This window comes from Wolffia australiana, chromosome 11 (assembly GCF_029677425.1).
Source record: "Wolffia australiana isolate 7733 chromosome 11, ASM2967742v1".
In the NCBI taxonomy this organism is placed as follows: domain Eukaryota; kingdom Viridiplantae; phylum Streptophyta; class Magnoliopsida; order Alismatales; family Araceae; genus Wolffia; species Wolffia australiana.
Window position 1 is genome coordinate 3,219,474 of NC_135845.1, and position 17,892 is coordinate 3,237,365.

Sequence of the window (17,892 nt, forward strand, 5' to 3'; positions counted from 1 at the left end):
CGCTTGCGTAAGTGCTCTGTGATAGAGTGATTCGTCCTTCCTCTTGACTCACTTTAATCCCTAGATAAGAGCACAGATACCCCAGATCACTCATCTCAAAGTGATGCTTCATTTGACCTTTGAATTCATTGATGTCACTTTCCCTTCCACCTGTGACGAGTAGATCATCAACATATACTCCAATAATTAAATGAATTTCATCACTGGTCTTCAGATATATTGCTTGTTTGTACTTGCTTTTCCTGAAACCAAGAGAAACAAGACAACTATGTAGTTTAAAGTACCATGCACGGGGAGCTTGCTTGAGACCATAGAGTGCCTTTTTCAGCTTCAATACATGTCCTTCTTTTCCCTTAACCGAGAATCCTTCTGGCTGGTTGACATAGAGCTCCTCCTTTACATCTCCATTTAGGAAGGCTGATTTCACATCTAGGTGGTGAAGTAACCACCCTCTTTGTGCTGCAATGGCAATTAGGACTCGAATTGATTCAAATCGAATAACTGGTGCAAATACCTCATCATAGTCTATGCCCGCCTTTTGAGAATACCCTTTCACCACTTGTCTTGCCTTGTGCCTTAATGCTTCACCAGCTGCATTCTTCTTGATTATAAAGATCCACTCGAGTCCTATAGGTCTGCAGCCCTCTGGAGGAGCAACTAGTTCCCAAGTGCTGTTTCGATCGATTGCTTTCATCTCCTCTATCATTGCCAGTCTCCAAGCTTCTTCTCGACACGCTTCTGCAAAAGTCACAGGTTCTTCTGCAGACACCATGCATTCCTCTTCCCCAGAATTAAGTGGACTGGTTTCATCATACAATTGTGTAATAGATTTGAACCTTTCGGGATGATTTTGCTCAGATTCTGAAGATTGAGAAGGTGAGTATTGATGGGTCTGAGAAATATCCTCAAAAACTTGGACTTCGGAGTGATTGGGTTCACCATCAGTTGAAATAGCAGAAATAACAGGAAGGAATGTAAGTTCAGGGATTGTTTCACCTTTGTTCTTCCAATCCCATTTGGCATCTTCTTCAAACACAACATCTCTGCTGATGTGAACCGTACCTTTGACTGGATCAAAACATCTGTAACCCTTTGATCCCACTTCATACCCTATGAATACCATAGGTGTACTTCGGTCGTCAAGCTTATTCTGATGGCTTTTGGTGCATTTCACATGTACGACACATCCAAACACCCGAAGATGCTCAATTGATGGCTTCCGTCCTGTCCACTTCTCATATGGTGTCATACCATCCAGGCTATGAGTAAAAGACCGGTTATGTAGATAAACGGCAGTACTTACAGCTTCTCCCCATAGTTCTTGAGGTAAGTCTTTCTCTTTCAACATGCTTCGGACAAGGGACATGACTGTCCGGTTCTTTCTTTCAACAACTCCGTTTTGTTGAGGTGAGTAAGGGGCAGTCAATTGATGTTTGATGCCCTGTGAATCACACAAAGAAATGAAGTCAATGGAATTAAATTCACCTCCTCTGTCACTTCTGATACATCTTATCTTTGATCCTTTCTCAGCTTCGGCCAAACTCTTGAACCTCTTGAACTGCAACAAGGCTTCTGATTTTTGCTTTAGAAATGCCACCCAGATTAATCTTGAGAAATCATCCACAATCAAGAGGAAATAGCGACTTCCTCCTAGGGTGGATGGACTGATTGGACCACAAATATCAATATGAACCAGCTCAAGGGGTGCTCCGGCTCTGTAATTTGACCTTTTTGGAAATGGTGTTCGACTCTGCTTTCTAGCCAAGCAGCTTCGACACACATGATCAGGTATTTCGATGGTTGGTAGTCCTTTCACTAGTTTTTTATTCACCATATCCTTCAAAGAATAGTAGTTCAGATGTCCATACCTGAGATGCCACAGTTGACATGAGTCATCATTGTCTTGTGAGAGGAGACAGCCTTCGGTCACTTGAAGTTGCAGCAAATATAAATGCCCATGTGTGCGATGAACTCTGGCCAGAAGGGTGTCATCTTGATCATAAATGGTCAAAGCTGTTTGGTGCATAATCACTTTGTATCCTTCTTCATCAAGTCTTCCTAAGCTGAGAATATTAGCACACAACTTGGGTACAAAAAGAACATCACGGAAACAGATATTATGTCCGTCCTTCCTCAGCACAGTAATAATTCCCTTGCCTTGGATTTCAATTCTTGAACCGTCGCCAAACTTGACGAAACCTTCTTCTGATTCATCAAGGTGGGCGAAAAAAATTCGGTTCCCTGTCACATGACTGGTAGCTCCAGTGTCCAGATACCACAGATCCGAATGTTGATGCGTCGTGTCTGACCCTTGAAGTAGTATTTCAGTAGAAGCTTCTTCAATGGCCATGAGGAGGGAAGAGGCACCTGCTGCTTCCGCAGCTGAGTTTGTTGCAGTTGGTGTGGATTCAACCACGTAGGCACGATCCTCCCGTTCCTTCCTTGCACTTCGACACTCATAAGCAAAGTACCCATACCTTTGACAATTGTAACATTGAATGTGGGATTTGTCAAAGAACTTCTTCTCTCTGTCATCCGAGAATGAGTTTCGCCCTTGGCCACGACCCCTTCCTCTGCCACGGCTGCGGTGTCGCCCTCTATCGCACGATGAGTCCTCCTCGTCATTGGCTATCTTGGTCTTACTGAGTGCCTTTGACAGCAAGGCCTGCTCCTCTTCACGAGATTCCCTGTCTCTGAGCCGCAACTCATGAACTGTGAGAAAGCCAATCACTTCATCAAGACTTACCTTGTCCAGGTCACCATACTGCTCCAAGGAGAGTGCGAGTGCGTCAAACTTTGAAGGTGTTGCCCTCAAGAATCGCCTCACCACCTCCTTCTCCTCCATGCTTTCTCCCAAATTTCGCAAATCTGAGACAATGTGTGTGAATTTCATTGCGAATCCACGATGGAGTCAGTGTTGGACATCACAAGCAGCTCATAATCACGCTTCAGGCCTTGAATGCGTGATTGAATAACGCGGTCTACTCCCAAATTCCGCTGTCGTAGGATCTCCCAGTTCTCTTTCGCCGTTTTCTTGGCATCAAGTATCATCAGCTGGTCTTCCGGAACTGCACTGATGATTGCTGATAGCGCCAACCGGTCCTTCTTCTTCGAGACATTTTCCCCACTGATTGTTTGCCATAAGTCATGAGAGTCAAGGTATACCTCCATTGCCATAGACCAGACACGATAGTTCGTCTTTGTGAGTTTAAGAGAAGGAGTTGAAAACGTCAGCTCTCCACTTCGTTCACCGGACGAGCTCGTCTCTCCCGTCTTCTTCGCCATCGGTAGGTCCCTTGGTGTCGATCTGCTCTGATACCACTTGAAAGCTTCAAGGTATTCTCAGGTTGAGCGCCTGATAGCTCCCACACGATCAGGATACTTGACAGCTTCAAGAACTCTTGAGCTCGAACGCAAGCGTCACCCACGACCAGAACTCACACCACGAGCAAAGCACTCTCGTATGGAGCACAAACGAAAAGAAAAACATACGATACTAAAAAACGATGGTCCACAATGCATCAAGCATCCTGCTCTTTATAGAACTACGACAAGAGCGAGAAGAGAGAAATTGATAACTAATTTCACCAGAAGGCAGGTCCCCTTGCAGACTCACGTGATGGCTCAGGCGTACATAGTCATTCGTACTGCCGTCTGGTTACGCTCAAGCCTGCGAGGAAATTACTAACATGTGAAAATAAGAAACAAACGGACATGTGAAGTTAGTTTCGCATGACTGAATCAACTTCATCATTTATTAGATTTAAAACATAAAACGATCGGCTTCAACGATAGGTAATTGTAGCTGCCAGTAGTCTTCCTCGGGGAGAAGCTGGAGAGTACATGGTAGCTTTTCTATGAATTCATAGGATAGAACTCACACAGGCAAGAATGCCGGGCAGGAAGCACTCTTATCGGGTTAATTCTTTCGATTCATCACAATTATTTTAATAATCTTTGCTTATCCCTTGGTCAAGTCCACTGAAACCGAAGAGATGCTTTCAATCTCAAGGGGATTTCAAAACAGGGAAGTACTGTTTCCTTCTTGTGCTTGCCATCCGCCATTTATTTGTAGTTATGTGTAAGCTACACAGATCTTGGGCCAATTTTTTATGTCTTTGTTCCATTCGATTAAACTCTACATGACTTCCAGGTGCCCGCCGCGCTTCCGTTCTCTCGTGATTTTTTTTCCTTGGCGAGCAAAGTCAGCCCTAGGAGGTTCCTTGCCCTAGCATCCTACTGAACCGCTGACGCCTTATTTTATTTTTTTATTTTCAAAGAAAATATCATATCTTGATCTTCCCTGTTGTCCAAGTCATTGCTATTTTCTTTATTCTGCACTTTACTCTGAGTCTTTAACCCATATTAGCGAAATCCGGCATCATCAGCCACCTAGGTTTCGATTAAGAGATAAAAAAAAGAGGAAGCAGGTTCGATGCCTAATGTTTGCATTATGCATTGCAAGGAATCTTTGACTGGTTTTATTTCTCGAGTGGAAACATCCATAGGTGTTATTGTACGTCACAAATATTATTTCATTTTGTAATAATAAACGTTATTAATATATTTATTGCTTAGATTCTACATAGACGTAGAGGCGGAATCCATTTTGATAAATGATATGCTTAATTGGAATTTACGAAAGAGAGTTATGTTTCTTGCTAACATATAAAGAGGGGCCGTTTGATGACACGTTGAGTTGGACTCTGCTGGGCATGGAATTAGCAAACGATTGCGTAATTTAGTGCTTGCTCAAAAGACGCATCTTCAGAGCTTCAAGATATCACCTTCAAATAGTGATAGATTCAGATGTGTTTTAATTAATTTTTCAGATACTAGTAAGTCCCTGATCATCGGCGGAAGGTCGCAGTTCAGGCAGCTGGTTAAAGAGCCACTTGCCCTGCATCTTTTCGATGAGTCCATCCATCGTATCAATTCTATTCGTTTGTTCTTATCTAATACATTATTGTCTTCAGAGAGCTCTTTTTGTTTCTTCTGCCCTATTTTCTACGAAATTTGTGGGGCTACAAGCGGATATTTTTTGAATATAAATATTTGTAGTATTAATTAATGTCGTGTCCTTCTTTATGGCTATACAGCCCTGGCTGAAGCCTTATCCAGTTTTTCCAGGCTTCGCCAAAAGACATTCTTACAACAAAGCGGCATACAGTCCCATCAAAAATAAAAAAACGAAAAATATTTATCCATTATTACGGTGGTGTTCTTCTTATTGAGGAGTCGGCAACTCGTAAACCAACTAGACACCCCATTAGCAAACTGTGCTGACTAGTAGAATTTGTCATTAAGAGTAGCGAGTGGTAAAAGAACATGTTCCCAGAGTCCTTAAGGGAACTAGTGGCCAGGATTCAACATAAGTTCAAATAAAGATATGATTAAATATCGAAGGCCAGTATCAAATCATCTACAGAAAAACACGTAGTCCGCCAGGATTCATCTAAATGTGGCTGTTATAATACATTCTAAATAGTAATATTAGAACACGGAAACCTTCTGTTATGAACATCTTTATATTGTATTATAAATAAGAACCTTAAGATGAAAATTTTAAACCCAATTTTATGGTTAATAATGTGTATATCTAATTTGGGAGCTGTTTATCTAGTGGTTTTTAATAATTAGATATTTACGAGTTATATTCAATGACAAGATGAAAGGTAAATTTCTGTGCATGTATTTATTTTTACCTTTCTCAGTTTTGGAACATTTAACTCATTAATTCATCTATTTCAATAAGTTTTATTATTCGTTATCTTTTGGACTTCATCTCTGCACATTTTCTTCCCGCACTAGATAAAAATACTATTTACAGATGCATAAATACCTTTTGGACGACCTTGCACGTACTGAAGGAGGAAAAACCACATGTTATTAAAATATTATCAATAAAATTCCTTATTAATGGTTTAATTTAATCATCAAAGGGATAAAGAATATTTTGAACAATGAGTTGGCATCATATCAAGGGACGTTTCTAATTAAAATGATAATCTTATCGAGTTTTGTGTGTTAATACTAGAGTTGTTGGCGTGTTGTGGAGAGGCCGCAAAACATTTTAACTATAAGAAATTTATGATTTTTCAGGAGACAATCAAAGAAGCACAAATGAAACTGTCCTACTGTTTTTTACCTAAACAAGCAAGCATCTTTCGAAAAATGCCAATGACACTGAAATTAACAAAACTAGTATACCAATTTAGTAATCTAACTTGGGTGATTTCCATAATGAGCTTCAGATCGTCCATGAAAGTTTCACTTGAATTCTAAATTATCTGTAAGGAATGTGTTTTTCTTTATCTGCCCTACATCACTCATGCTTTTCTGAAATTCATTTTGGGTGCTTGAATCCAGGTCACTTGACTAAAATATTGGTCCCAAGAATTTGAAAGGCCTATACCTACTTATTTTCTCCAAAAAACCATCTTAATCATCATGCGTTATTTCCTATGAAATTTTTTTCTCCGATATGAACTTTTAGGTGTTAAAAGACATTAAACCATTTTTTCTACAAACTAGATCTACAGGCTGAAACCATGTGACATAGATGGATGACAGAATTTAGAACAATAATTTTGATTTTATGGCGATTTTGAGTTGTTTACTTTAGACTTACAGAATTATATGAATCCTACTTTTAACTCAATAACTGAGTATTAGGTCAAAAAATAATTTAACATATGATTTTCCCTCGCTTTCAAAAAAATTTCATTAAGAAGTAAAGATTTGTTTGTTTTTAAAAATATATTGATGTATATGTGCAATGAAATTAGAGGACTTGTACTATATACTGATTTCAGTATTTGATTTAAATAAAAAACATAAATCACCATTGGATTAATCTAGTTGCAGTCGACATCACTAATAAGCCTAAGAATGGTGTGATTATATACAAATTCAACCATGTCGTTAGAGTTAAGCTTATGCAATACAATTTATAAAATTCCCTTTTCCAAATATAGGAAGTATAGAATGAGAAAGGGGTTGATCCAGAGGAAGGCAGTTTTCCTTAAGAACTGAATATATTTTACTTGGTCTAGGAAATCTAAAGTAAGCACAAACAGTGGGATGCTAAATAAATAGATAAAGGTTACAAAAGGAGAGAAGGCAGGTCAAGAAATCTGAACATTCTTCTGAAGATTAAGATCACCTGAAGAATGAAGAGAATGGTTTTGGTGCTTAGGGATTGATCCTCCTGAATGGGCCAATACCTAAGTGAAGAAACAAAAGGAAAGAAATCCTACCTTATTGATCTTGATTTTACCTTGGAGAAGCAAGATCGTAAAGGAAAAGGGATTAAAAGTTTTTAATAGAGTTAGGTAACAATAGATTCAATCTGAATATAATCCTAGCAATGCTAGATGACCTTATTTTTTTAGATTGCCCTCTTGAACTAAGGTGATGTAGTAACCTCAATAACTCCTCCTATAGAATGAATATTTTGCCCATACTTGGCGTTTTGGCAACAGACACAGAATATCAAGAGGGGAAGAAATGCAAGAAAAGACAAAGTTACAAATGCCGGTTGTGTCCTTTGCCAACAAGGGTTGGGGCAAGTTTGAAGTGATTTCCCCCCTTTACTGACACTCTTTTTACAAATCTCACTGGTGGATGGAAAGAGCAGGAAAAGACAAAGTTACCATGGAAATTTTAGGTCGATCCAATGGTGAGATCTTAATATAAGAAAGCAATTTTTATGCAAATGGTGTTGGAAAATTTGAGAAAATATGGAAAAAAATCTATAAAATTAGCATACACCTTTAGTAATTCCAAATAAGTAGTCTTTGCCTTGTAATATTAATTTATTTGTGAATCTAAAGTGGAAAAAATCATTCAGAATTCCAATAAATGTAGAGATATCATAAATTCACACTAAATGAAATTTTAATCATTTTAAAGCATGATAACATGAGAATATGGACATTTAGATGAAGATATTTATGATTATGCATGTCATTTCTACATTAATTTGCATGTTATGCATCATCAACATGGATTCCCATACTGTTGAAAGTCTATTGCATGTGGGCGGTGATAAGCGCCATAGGCGAGGTCTTTGGGCATGCCACATTGAGGTAGTTGGCTTGGGACTGGTGATAGTCTGAAGGGATGATTGCATCTGTGGGGTGCATATGGTCGGTTGTGTTGGGTAGCCAGGAAACTTTCCCTCCATTACTCATTTCTTACCTAGTCAATAGTGTGGGGAGAATGTTTAATAAGGAACTTAAATTTCTAATGAAAATAAATCTAAAGATCAAATATGGGTTTTAGAGAAAGAGTAGAGATGGAGAAGAGTCATAGTAAAAAACAATAAAATTTTAATTCACAGTGTATATGATTTTTAAGACCAGGATAGAGAGATAAATTTTGCACCAATAAAATCTGGAAATTTTATGTTCAAAGCTTATAAAATGCATATATCTGGAACTTCTTGATTTTTTATATTGGAAAAATACATATTGAAAAGTATGCATTTAGCTGATGGATAATTGTGATATTAGATTTTAAATGCACACTATTATGGTAAAAAAATTTATAATCTGAAGACTTGCAAAAACATCAGCAACCCAACACATGGATATACAGTAAAAGTAAAAATCTAATGTATGAGAATGATGTATTGAGAAATCAGGATATTTGATAATTCAAATGGTCCTTTAAACTGATGTTTTGATATTAACTTCTTTCAGTATCTTCTCTATGTATCCAGAACCTCAATATATAACCAGACCCTCTATCTATCTAAAAACCATCTTTGAGGTTCTCCTGCATCGGTATATTGATTGAAAGAAACTGATTTTGAGATCCATCAAGTTTAATTGATGCCCTTCATTGACCAGAGACAGAAGGGTTCAGACAAGTGCCTCAAATTGCCATAATCCTAGTGAAATGTGAGGATCTGAGGCAAGCCTGTGTGCCCCTACTCATGAACTTTCTCTCAACACCCATATGCATCACATTCATCCATCCACATCCACCCCTCAATATCCAATGATCCTCATTGATACTATTTTCATTCACATCTACTGTGTTCCAATAATTCCATTTTATTGAAAACTACATACATTGATAAATATTTGATTATCACATTCTCATATTATAATGTATTATATTATAGAGTATTTATTCTTATCCGCTAAATATTTTTAAAAAGACACTATAACCTAAATATACATTCCCTGGAGAGACGGCCATTGCTTATCAGTAACTATTTGAATCCTTTTCCAAGTCAAGGTCTTCTAAATTTGTTTGAATAACTCAAATACCAAGGAATGTTTAATCTAATTTTTTTCATTTGTGGTCCTCATAATTGAGATATTAAAGACCCCTTGTATATGAGCAATTATGTTTTGACAATGACTTACGACTCTCTAACCACAGGATTCAAATTAGTCTTTGCTCAAATGCAGCAAGAGCTAACCACAGGATTCAAATTAGTCTTAGCTCAAATGCAGCAAGAGGTCTGACAATACGGTTGTGTAGTGATTATAGGATTGTGGGCCATTATTATTAAAGAGTATTGACTCAATAAATCATTCGTAGTTAAGTATATGGACAGAGTACTGTAAATATCAGAAAAGATGTTTTGAGATGATTTTTCCATGCATTAGTATTAACTGTAGCTTTAAAGGTCAACTGTAGCGCACATGACTTGGTGGTTTCATATGGTACCCGTGACAGTAAAGGAACAGTGAGAGAGTTAACATATTCATTGATTTAACACGATAACTGGCACCAGATTGTTTGTGTTCTACCAAAGAAGGTGAAACATAGAATATGATGAAACGCGAAGCTTTGATACGTATATTTAAGACAATTCTACAAGAAAATATGATGGAAGTCAGAAGATCTGGGCCATAAGAAATTAACAACACGAGACAGGTTTTGACACGATTGAATTCCCAAAGGACCCACAAGATCGGATCAAAGAGATGTTGTGGTGGGGGATGATTCTTGTCCAAAGTGGTCCACACTATCGACGTGAATGAGCCGACCCAATACTGACAAGGAGATTTCTCTAATAAGATCGGGGCAGTTAAATTATCACACTTATGATTTTTACTTGGAGCAAGAGCAATCAAGACCAGCACTGAGCAACAACAATGTTAAATATTGCAAAGGGAAGAACAATACCTGTCATATGGCGCAGTGACAAGCTGTCCACGAGAGCAGCAGGAACCCCGCCGACGTCTAGATGATCTCGATTCAATGAATTGATTAACCAACGACAAACGAAGACATGGACCGCACCACTGATTCAGCGGAAGAGCAGTAATCTTCCGGAAGTAACCAAAACAGATAGTTAACCCATCATTGAGATTAGCATCATCATTTCTGTTCAGAAGGGGTCTACGAAACCACGTTGGAAAGACGTCAGGGACTGCAAGGACGCAGATTCCGTGGTGATTTGGTCATACTATCGAACGTACCACTTGATCGGGAGGATTTGCGTCACCGCGTCACCGTTCCTCACAATTTCTTCTGTAGTCGCTTCAATCACTTGGTCGTCGATGAAACACACAAATTAGATGGACATGTAAACGCAGGAGCGCAGCTTGAAGAAGAAGAGAAGAGAAGGAAGAGGAGAGGGAGAGAGGGAGAAGGGAGACGCAGGCTCAAACCTTGGAATTTAGATCTTTGTTATTCTTCATCAAGAACATTGGTGCTTATTATATACTGTATTAAAATACTAAAGATAGTAAGTTAGGAAAACAGTAAGTTTGTTTGTGTGTTTGTAACGGCTACAGATCGAATGGCTAAGGTCGTTCGATCTGTTTGAATCGTAACCGTTATAGTGTATTAACGGCTATGTCGTGATTCATTTTGGTAAGCTATTACCTCACCTACTAGCTAATCAGACGCAAGCCCCTCCTTGGGCGGATTCCTCCTTTTGCTCCTCAGCCTACGGGGTATTAGCAACCGTTTCCAGTTGTTGTTCCCCTCCCAAGGGCAGGTTCTTACGCGTTACTCACCCGTCCGCCACTGGAAACACCACTTCTCGTCTGACTTGCAGGTGTTAAGCATGCCGCCAGTGTTCATCCTGAGCCAGGATCGAACTCTCCATGAGATTCATAGTTGCATTACTTATAGCTTCCTTGTTCGTAGACAAAGCTGATTCGATAACATAATCATTCGGTATCGTTCAAAGTTTAAGAGCTTTTAGAAAGGTTCCGAAGGGGCGAGTGAGCGGATTACGAAGTCAATGAATTAAAGTCTGCTAATGAGACCGCGCTGTTCTTTGAGATTTTTTGGCGAAGGCAAGCACGCACCTTATCAAGTTCTATCCCCCGGACAATAAAGCCGAGGAGCATTCCGGCAGATACACCGATCTTTGGATGAATCTTGAGCTTGTTAGGTGCGACGCGCGATGGCGCGAGGCGCGACGAGCAAAAGGGGTGTAGAGTGAATGTCTTGGATTGATAAAGGCGCGGAAGCGGTGAATATATGAGGCGTGAGGAGCGTTCAGATTAAGATGAAGACGATGGAGCGGTGGATAAGAAGTCGTGTATCATATTATGGAAAGATGGCCGTCATGGTCCTTTGATATGCGGCTCCAGCATCTTGAAGTCTGAATGGCATGACAACGTAGCAGTAGGTTCCTCGGGGTGTAGTGAATGATGTCTTTTCTTGGTCTTATTTAGCGAGCTTAATCTGGCCCAGGTTCTGAGGTCACGTTACGAAGTCAATGAACAGCGAATGAAGAAGAATGATAAAATCTCGTGGCCAGCGGTGTTATCCACGAAGATATAAATGTGTAGCAGTAGGTAGAAAGTTTAAGGCTTAAGGTCTCGGAAATCTGCACAAACTTGTTTTCAAGTAGCTACTCAAAATATTAAATGGACTCGAATGCGCGGATGCATACGATAGGTGTTACTTTACTTCGTAACCTTCGGAACCTCTTGCAAAACAACGTAGCCACCCTCACCTCCGCTTTACGCGCTACTTTTACTTTGTAATCTCTATCACGTAAGGCGCGCATACTCTTCTTATATATAGCAAAAGGATATAACTCATGTTAATAGGAGGGAGATTAACTAACTCACTGCGTAGGACGTTTCCTACTCCTACTCCTACTCCTACTCCTACTCCTACTCCTACTCCTACTCCTACTCCTACTCCTACTCCTACTCCTACTCCTTTGGTAATAACCGAAGGAGGAGTAGGAGTAGGAAACGTTATTAGTTCATTATTTCATAACTTCTTTTATGTTTTTTATTTGACTTCGTAACGTTTATTTTTAATGCTGAACCTCTATGGTATGATCGAGGCATGCGCTATCTATGCTATCTTCTTCAAAAGAGGTCGATCTTCCTGATCAATAGCTCTAGATTCTTAACATAGTGGATTTGCATATTGGTACTATTGCTTTAGTATTTTCAATACCTGGCTTTTACTTTACGTAAGGACTATATATATTACCCCCAATTTCTATGAAATACAAGATGCTCATTGAATGATAAGAAACGAATTTATATGACACAACTCCAGATTTCAAATTAAGGCGCGAGGAGCGGGAGCGCAGAAGCGACGGCGCGACGGCGCGACATTAGGAGTGTTTACGAGCGGGCGCTTAGGAGCGTGCGAATGAGCAGAAGCGACGGAGCGGGAGCAAAAGAAGTCAATAAGAACACTGAAAAATCAAAAGATAAGAATAATCATTCAGTTTTAGTTAAGAGTCACTTAATTCCTATTTTGGATGAGCTAAGGGTTCATTGATATTATTCCCCAACACCATATCCATTTTTTCATGAGACAATAGAATGAATCAAAAGGTTACGAAAGTAAATGAACTTTGTACCGTGCATATCAAGAATCCCAGAAAGTAAAACAAGTAAGTGTTCTCCCCCCTAGACAATGAAATATGTTAACGTGAGGTTCCGACGGAGGAAGAATGAAGTTGTATCATCTGCAATCGTCTGAATCTCGAGACGCGGAACCAGTAATATACTTTCTTGAGATAGGTAAACCAAGGTAACTCTTCCTCCCGAGAACCATATATGAGAATTTAATCTCGTACGGCTCAATCAAAAACATAAAATACTCTTTTTTCATATAAAATTAAAACTTTTTAGCCACTTGATTTAACCTGAAGACCCGAAGACATTAAAATCTGGAATCTGTTCTTTTGATGATAATGCCAAAGAAGCTCATCCGTCTTTCTTTTTTATATTGATTATGTAAACATAACCTCTGGAATATTATCTTCCCAAATAAAAAGAGTATTTTATTTTAGTTTTTTTGCGTAATGAAAAAATTGACTATTGTTTTACTTTTTATAGGCTTGTTGAGACCCTATAATTAAAACCTCAGATTCATACTAGAACCACGATGATTCATCAATAAGTCCGCTCAAAAGTTCTCTAAGTAAGTTTGATCATCACTTATTTAATGAATAGATGTAATGACTCAACTTCATCCAGATAAATAATTGCACTTCCAACACAGTTCTGAAAGGTCCTAACCGTTACGAAGTAAAGAGATTTTGACATTTGGAGTCCGGTTACGAGGCGCGATGGCGTGACGGTCTGTCGCTGGTCATAAATAACAACCTCTCTAACAACATATGAAACTATTTCACTTCACGGCCACAAAAAAGAGCTTCTTTCTTCTCGTCTACGACAAGTGGGAGAGGCAGGATTCGAACCTACATAGAAAACCTTCAACAGATTTACAGTCTGTCGCTTTTCACCGCTCGGCCACTCTCCCCTTTCCAGGCCGAGGCCCACGGTTTCTGAATAAGAAGGCGCATAGGAGCGTTTAGGCGCGAGTGAGCGGGAGCGGAGCGAGGAGCGTTTTGAAAAAAAAAGAAATCTTCTTCTTCTTCTTCGAAAGAAAGAAGTTTTTCGAAGCAAGGCGCAGAAGCGGTGAATATATGAGGCGCGAGTAGCGTGAAGATGAAGATGAAGACGAGCAAGCGATAATGAAAGGTTCTGAAATGACTTTGGTTGCGCATAAATGAAACGATGTCAAAGAAATAAACGTTATCCTTATCCAACATTCTGCAAGAAATTGAAGGTAAGCGGTTAGCTTACTAGCGTTCCGGGAGAATAACGTTTGTCAGTTCATTCATAACTCGTAAAGCAAAGGCGCGAGTGAGCGGGGGCGACGGAGCAGGAGCAAAAGAAGTCAATGAAGATTCAGATGCTAAGAAGTCAGATTCATCTTCATCAATGATTCATCAACACACGACGGCGCTTGGCGCTTAGGAGCGAAGATGAATCAACGTTCTGAGGCACGACGCGCGAGGCGCGAAAGCGATGAATATGAGGATTCAGACGCGAGTGAGCGAGCATTTACGAGCGTCAAAGAAAAGAAAGAAAAGAAGAAGGATAAGTAAAGTCAAGTAAAATAACTACGACAGTTCTTGAAGAACGATAACCGCTCCCGCTCGTAAACGATACCGAATTTTAACAATAATAGGAGTGGATACATTACTCACTTTAACAACATCCGGATGTTTCTTAATTAAGCTAGCCGGGTAATGTTTACTCAATTCAGGAGTATTGACGATGCCGGTTCTTAACTGTTGATCGATAGATGAGTCTGAGTCTGATGATGAGGATACTTTGTCCAAGTCTACAACATCGTTTACTGGTGTCTGATCTTCGGAAATATGAGATACCTGCTGAGTCAGTAAGGAAGGCTTCTCTATACTAGTTTGAAAAAAATTATGTGGAAAAGAACTTAGAATTCCTCCTGAGGAATGTTGCTCATTATTTTTAAATGGAAAATAATCTTCATAGAAAACAACGTGTCTGGAAATATAGAGTTTACCTGATTGAAGAGATAGGCATCTGTACCCGTGATGCATAGAGCTGTAGCCCAGAAATAAGCAAGTTTCAGACCTGTCGTCAAGTTTATTACGAGTATCTTGTCTAAGATACGGGTGACATATGTAGCCAAAAGTCCGCAGAAAACTGTAATTAGGACATAATTTGAATAGTTTTTCATAAGGAGATTGATTTTGGAGAACAGGAGTGGCAAGTCTATTAATGAGAAATACAGCAGTGGCGACGGCTTCATCCCAAAAATATTTAGGCATGCTTGCATGTTTTAAAAGTGCAAGTGATGTTTCAATAATATGACGGTGTTTTCTTTCTGCAGTTCCATTTTTCTCCGGAGTATGAGGACAAGACACTCTATGAATGATACCATTATTTTTTAGATAAGAATTTAAAGATTGAAATTCGCCACCCCAGTCAGACTGCAAATATCTTATAACAGAATTTAGTTGTTTTTCTACACGATTTTTGAATTCAATAAAAACCGAGAATAGGTCACTTTTTTCTTAAGGGGATAAATCCAGGTATATCTACTGAAATCATTGAGAAAAATAACATAGTAAGAGAAACCAGATTTTGACAAGACGGGGGAAGGTCCCCACAAGTCAGAATGAATAATTTCTAAGCATTTGGCAGAAACATGATCTGTAGAGATGAAAGGTAATTTGTGGGATTTAATGAGATTGCAAGGTTCACAAACAAAATTTGAAGTACGAGGATAAACGGGAAGACCAAATTTGGTCAAAATTGTGTTGAGAATGCGGAATTGAGGATGTCCCAGGCGGGAATGCCATGTTTCAGATGATGTCTTTTCCCCCATGAAGACGCATTTTGCCGATGTTGACTGTCGAGATGGTATAATCCATTTCTAAAATGTCCCTCTGAATAGTATTTGTCGTGTGGCTTTGTCCTTCACAAGACAGTATACATCGTGAAACTCGATGAAAACATTATTATCATTGGTAAATTTATGAACAGATAAGAGATTTTTTGTGATATTAGGTACGTGAAGAATATCATTAAGATGCAAAATCCGATTAGAAGTGATATTTTTTGATGAGCCAATTGAGAGAATTTTCAAACCTGTCCCATTACCGATTTGTAGTTGATCATTCTGGGCGTATGGCATGGATTGAGTCAGATTTTCCTGTTGAGCACTTACATGATGTGTTGCTCCGCTATCTGGATACCAGCCATGGTTTTCGGCCACAAATGCTTGAGCATTTTGCTGTTGTTGACTCCCGGAGTGATGAAAGTCTGGACACTCTCTAGCTCGATGACGAAATTGAAGGCATATCTGGCACATAGGTTGAAATCTTTGATTTCTTCCTTTTCCTCTTCCTCTGTACTGGTTGTAGGACCTTTTTTGTCCTGCATATCTTCGTTGTTAATTGTATCCTGGTTGACTCTTTTGAAACTGAAGATTTTTATCCATCGGTGGAAACTGGTTCCTTTCTTCTTCTTGCTCATAGATGAGGAAAGCATCATGTGATTTTAGATGAGCAACTATTTCATCAAATTTAAGATGATAAAGGTTGGCGTTGATACTGATTACGAGCTGCGAGTAAGTCGACCCTAGAACTTTCAAAAATGTGTAGATAACGTAAGACTCACTCACAGGATGACCCATTTGCTCCAATGACTCTACTACTTCCTTGAAATATTTAACGTAATCATCAACGTTGAGTGTACCTTTTGGCATGTTGTGAAATTTCCTCTGTAGTTCCATTACTTTGCTTTGATTCCATCCAACAAATGTGTTTTCCAGGCTTTCCCAGGCTTCTCGGGAAGATTTTGCTTTCCTGATGTACGGTCGAACTTTTTCTGAGATTGTTTGGTGAAGAAAGCCCAACACCTGTTGGTCCGCTCTCCACCATTTATTGAGCTCAGAATTATCAACAATGCTTCCTTCAGCATCTGCAATCAAAACAGGAGATGGAGTACCGTTAATGAATTTCATCAAATCATACCCATGTAGAACAGGCAGCATCGAGCTCTTCCACAGTTGATAGTTCTCGCAATCTAGGCGAGGGTTGATGACGATTCCTGGTGGAATTGCAACCTGGACTTGTCCAACAGTTGCCATAGAAGTTTCACCAATCGACATAATTGGAGAGATTGCCGTGGTGTTACTCTCTTGAGCCATCACGATCGTTGAGCAACCTGGCTCTGATACCATGTAAACGCAGGAGCGCAGCTTGAAGAAGAAGAGAAGAGAAGGAAGATAAGAGAGAGAGGGAGAGGGGGGAGAAGAGAGACGCAGGGTCAAGCCTTGGAATTTAGATCTCTGTTATTCTTCATCAAGAACATTGGTGCTTATTATATACTGTATTAAAATACTAAAGATAGTAAGTTAGAAAAACAGACAATTTGTTTGTGTGTTTGTAACGGCTACAGATCGAACGGCTAAGGTCGTTCGATCTATTTGAATCGTAACCGTTATAGTGTATTAACGGCTATGTCGTGATTCATTTTGGAGCCGTTAGTTCCTATCTATGCGAGCCCTTTCTATCTTTCAACCTATCTATGTTTAATCTTATATTTTTCCTATTTTCTAATCTCCAACGAGTATAGTAGTACGTGTATTATGTGTATCGCCGTCAGTTGAACTGTTCGTCAGGCCCAAGTACTGACCGTAGTTGTTTTGGGGAATCATCTCGCTACTGGGGACGATGATGAAGGCCAGGCCTTCGCCGGGGGTCTTGTTACTCACTGGGTAGATGTTGAATTCAAAAAAGGAGTTGAAGGATATAACCTTCCTGTTCGATTGGTTGGTACTGCCCTCCCAGATCTTGAAGGGTTTGTCGTAGATAACGCGGCTGGAGTTGTTGAGGAGGTAGGACTCCTCGTTCATGGTGTCTCTTGTGATTTGGAGGGCGTCTTTGTCGATCTGGGCATCTCCGAGGAATTTGTGTTTGGTTTCGGAGCTGCTGTTGAAGGGGTTTCCAAAGGTGATGATCTCGACATAGGTGCCATTTGCTGCATCGGTAGGGAAAATGAGTAAGAGAAGAGGAATTAGAAGATAGAGAAAGATAGCGGCGCCGCTGCCCCTGAGGATCCTCGCCATCATGAAAAGGGCACGAAAAGAAGAGTG

The 17,892-nt window shown here is 39.6% G+C and overlaps 1 protein-coding gene and 1 non-coding gene across 2 annotated transcripts; both read right to left on the reverse strand.

Moving 5' to 3' along the window:
* Window positions 1-200: 200 nt before the first annotated feature.
* Window positions 201-2,845, reverse strand: LOC144709570 (uncharacterized). The gene is made up of 3 exons (XM_078583147.1): window positions 1,869-2,845; window positions 320-1,082; window positions 201-242 (listed from the first exon to the last, which is right to left on the reverse strand). The coding sequence occupies exons 1-3, from the start codon at window positions 2,843-2,845 to the stop codon at window positions 201-203; spliced, it is 1,782 nt and encodes a 593-aa protein (XP_078439273.1).
* Window positions 2,846-13,639: 10,794 nt separating this feature from the next.
* TRNAY-GUA (transfer RNA tyrosine (anticodon GUA)) lies at window positions 13,640-13,722 on the reverse strand. Its single transcript has one exon. It is a non-coding gene; the product is annotated as a tRNA-Tyr (tRNA).
* Between the last annotated feature and the right edge of the window lie 4,170 nt (window positions 13,723-17,892).

What these genes read in the sequence shown, in the direction of transcription:
- LOC144709570 (XM_078583147.1), bottom strand. Translation starts at nt 2,845, where the DNA reads ATGGAGGAGAAGGAGGTGGTGAGGCGATTCTTGAGGGCAACACCTTCA. An exon ending in TGTCAACTGTGGCATCTCAG is followed by an intron (nt 1,083 to 1,868) that starts GTATGGACATCT and finishes AAAGGGTTACAG; the next exon opens with ATGTTTTGATCCAGTCAAAG. An exon ending in ATGTATTGAAGCTGAAAAAG is followed by an intron (nt 243 to 319) that starts GCACTCTATGGT and finishes TCTTGGTTTCAG; the next exon opens with GAAAAGCAAGTACAAACAAG.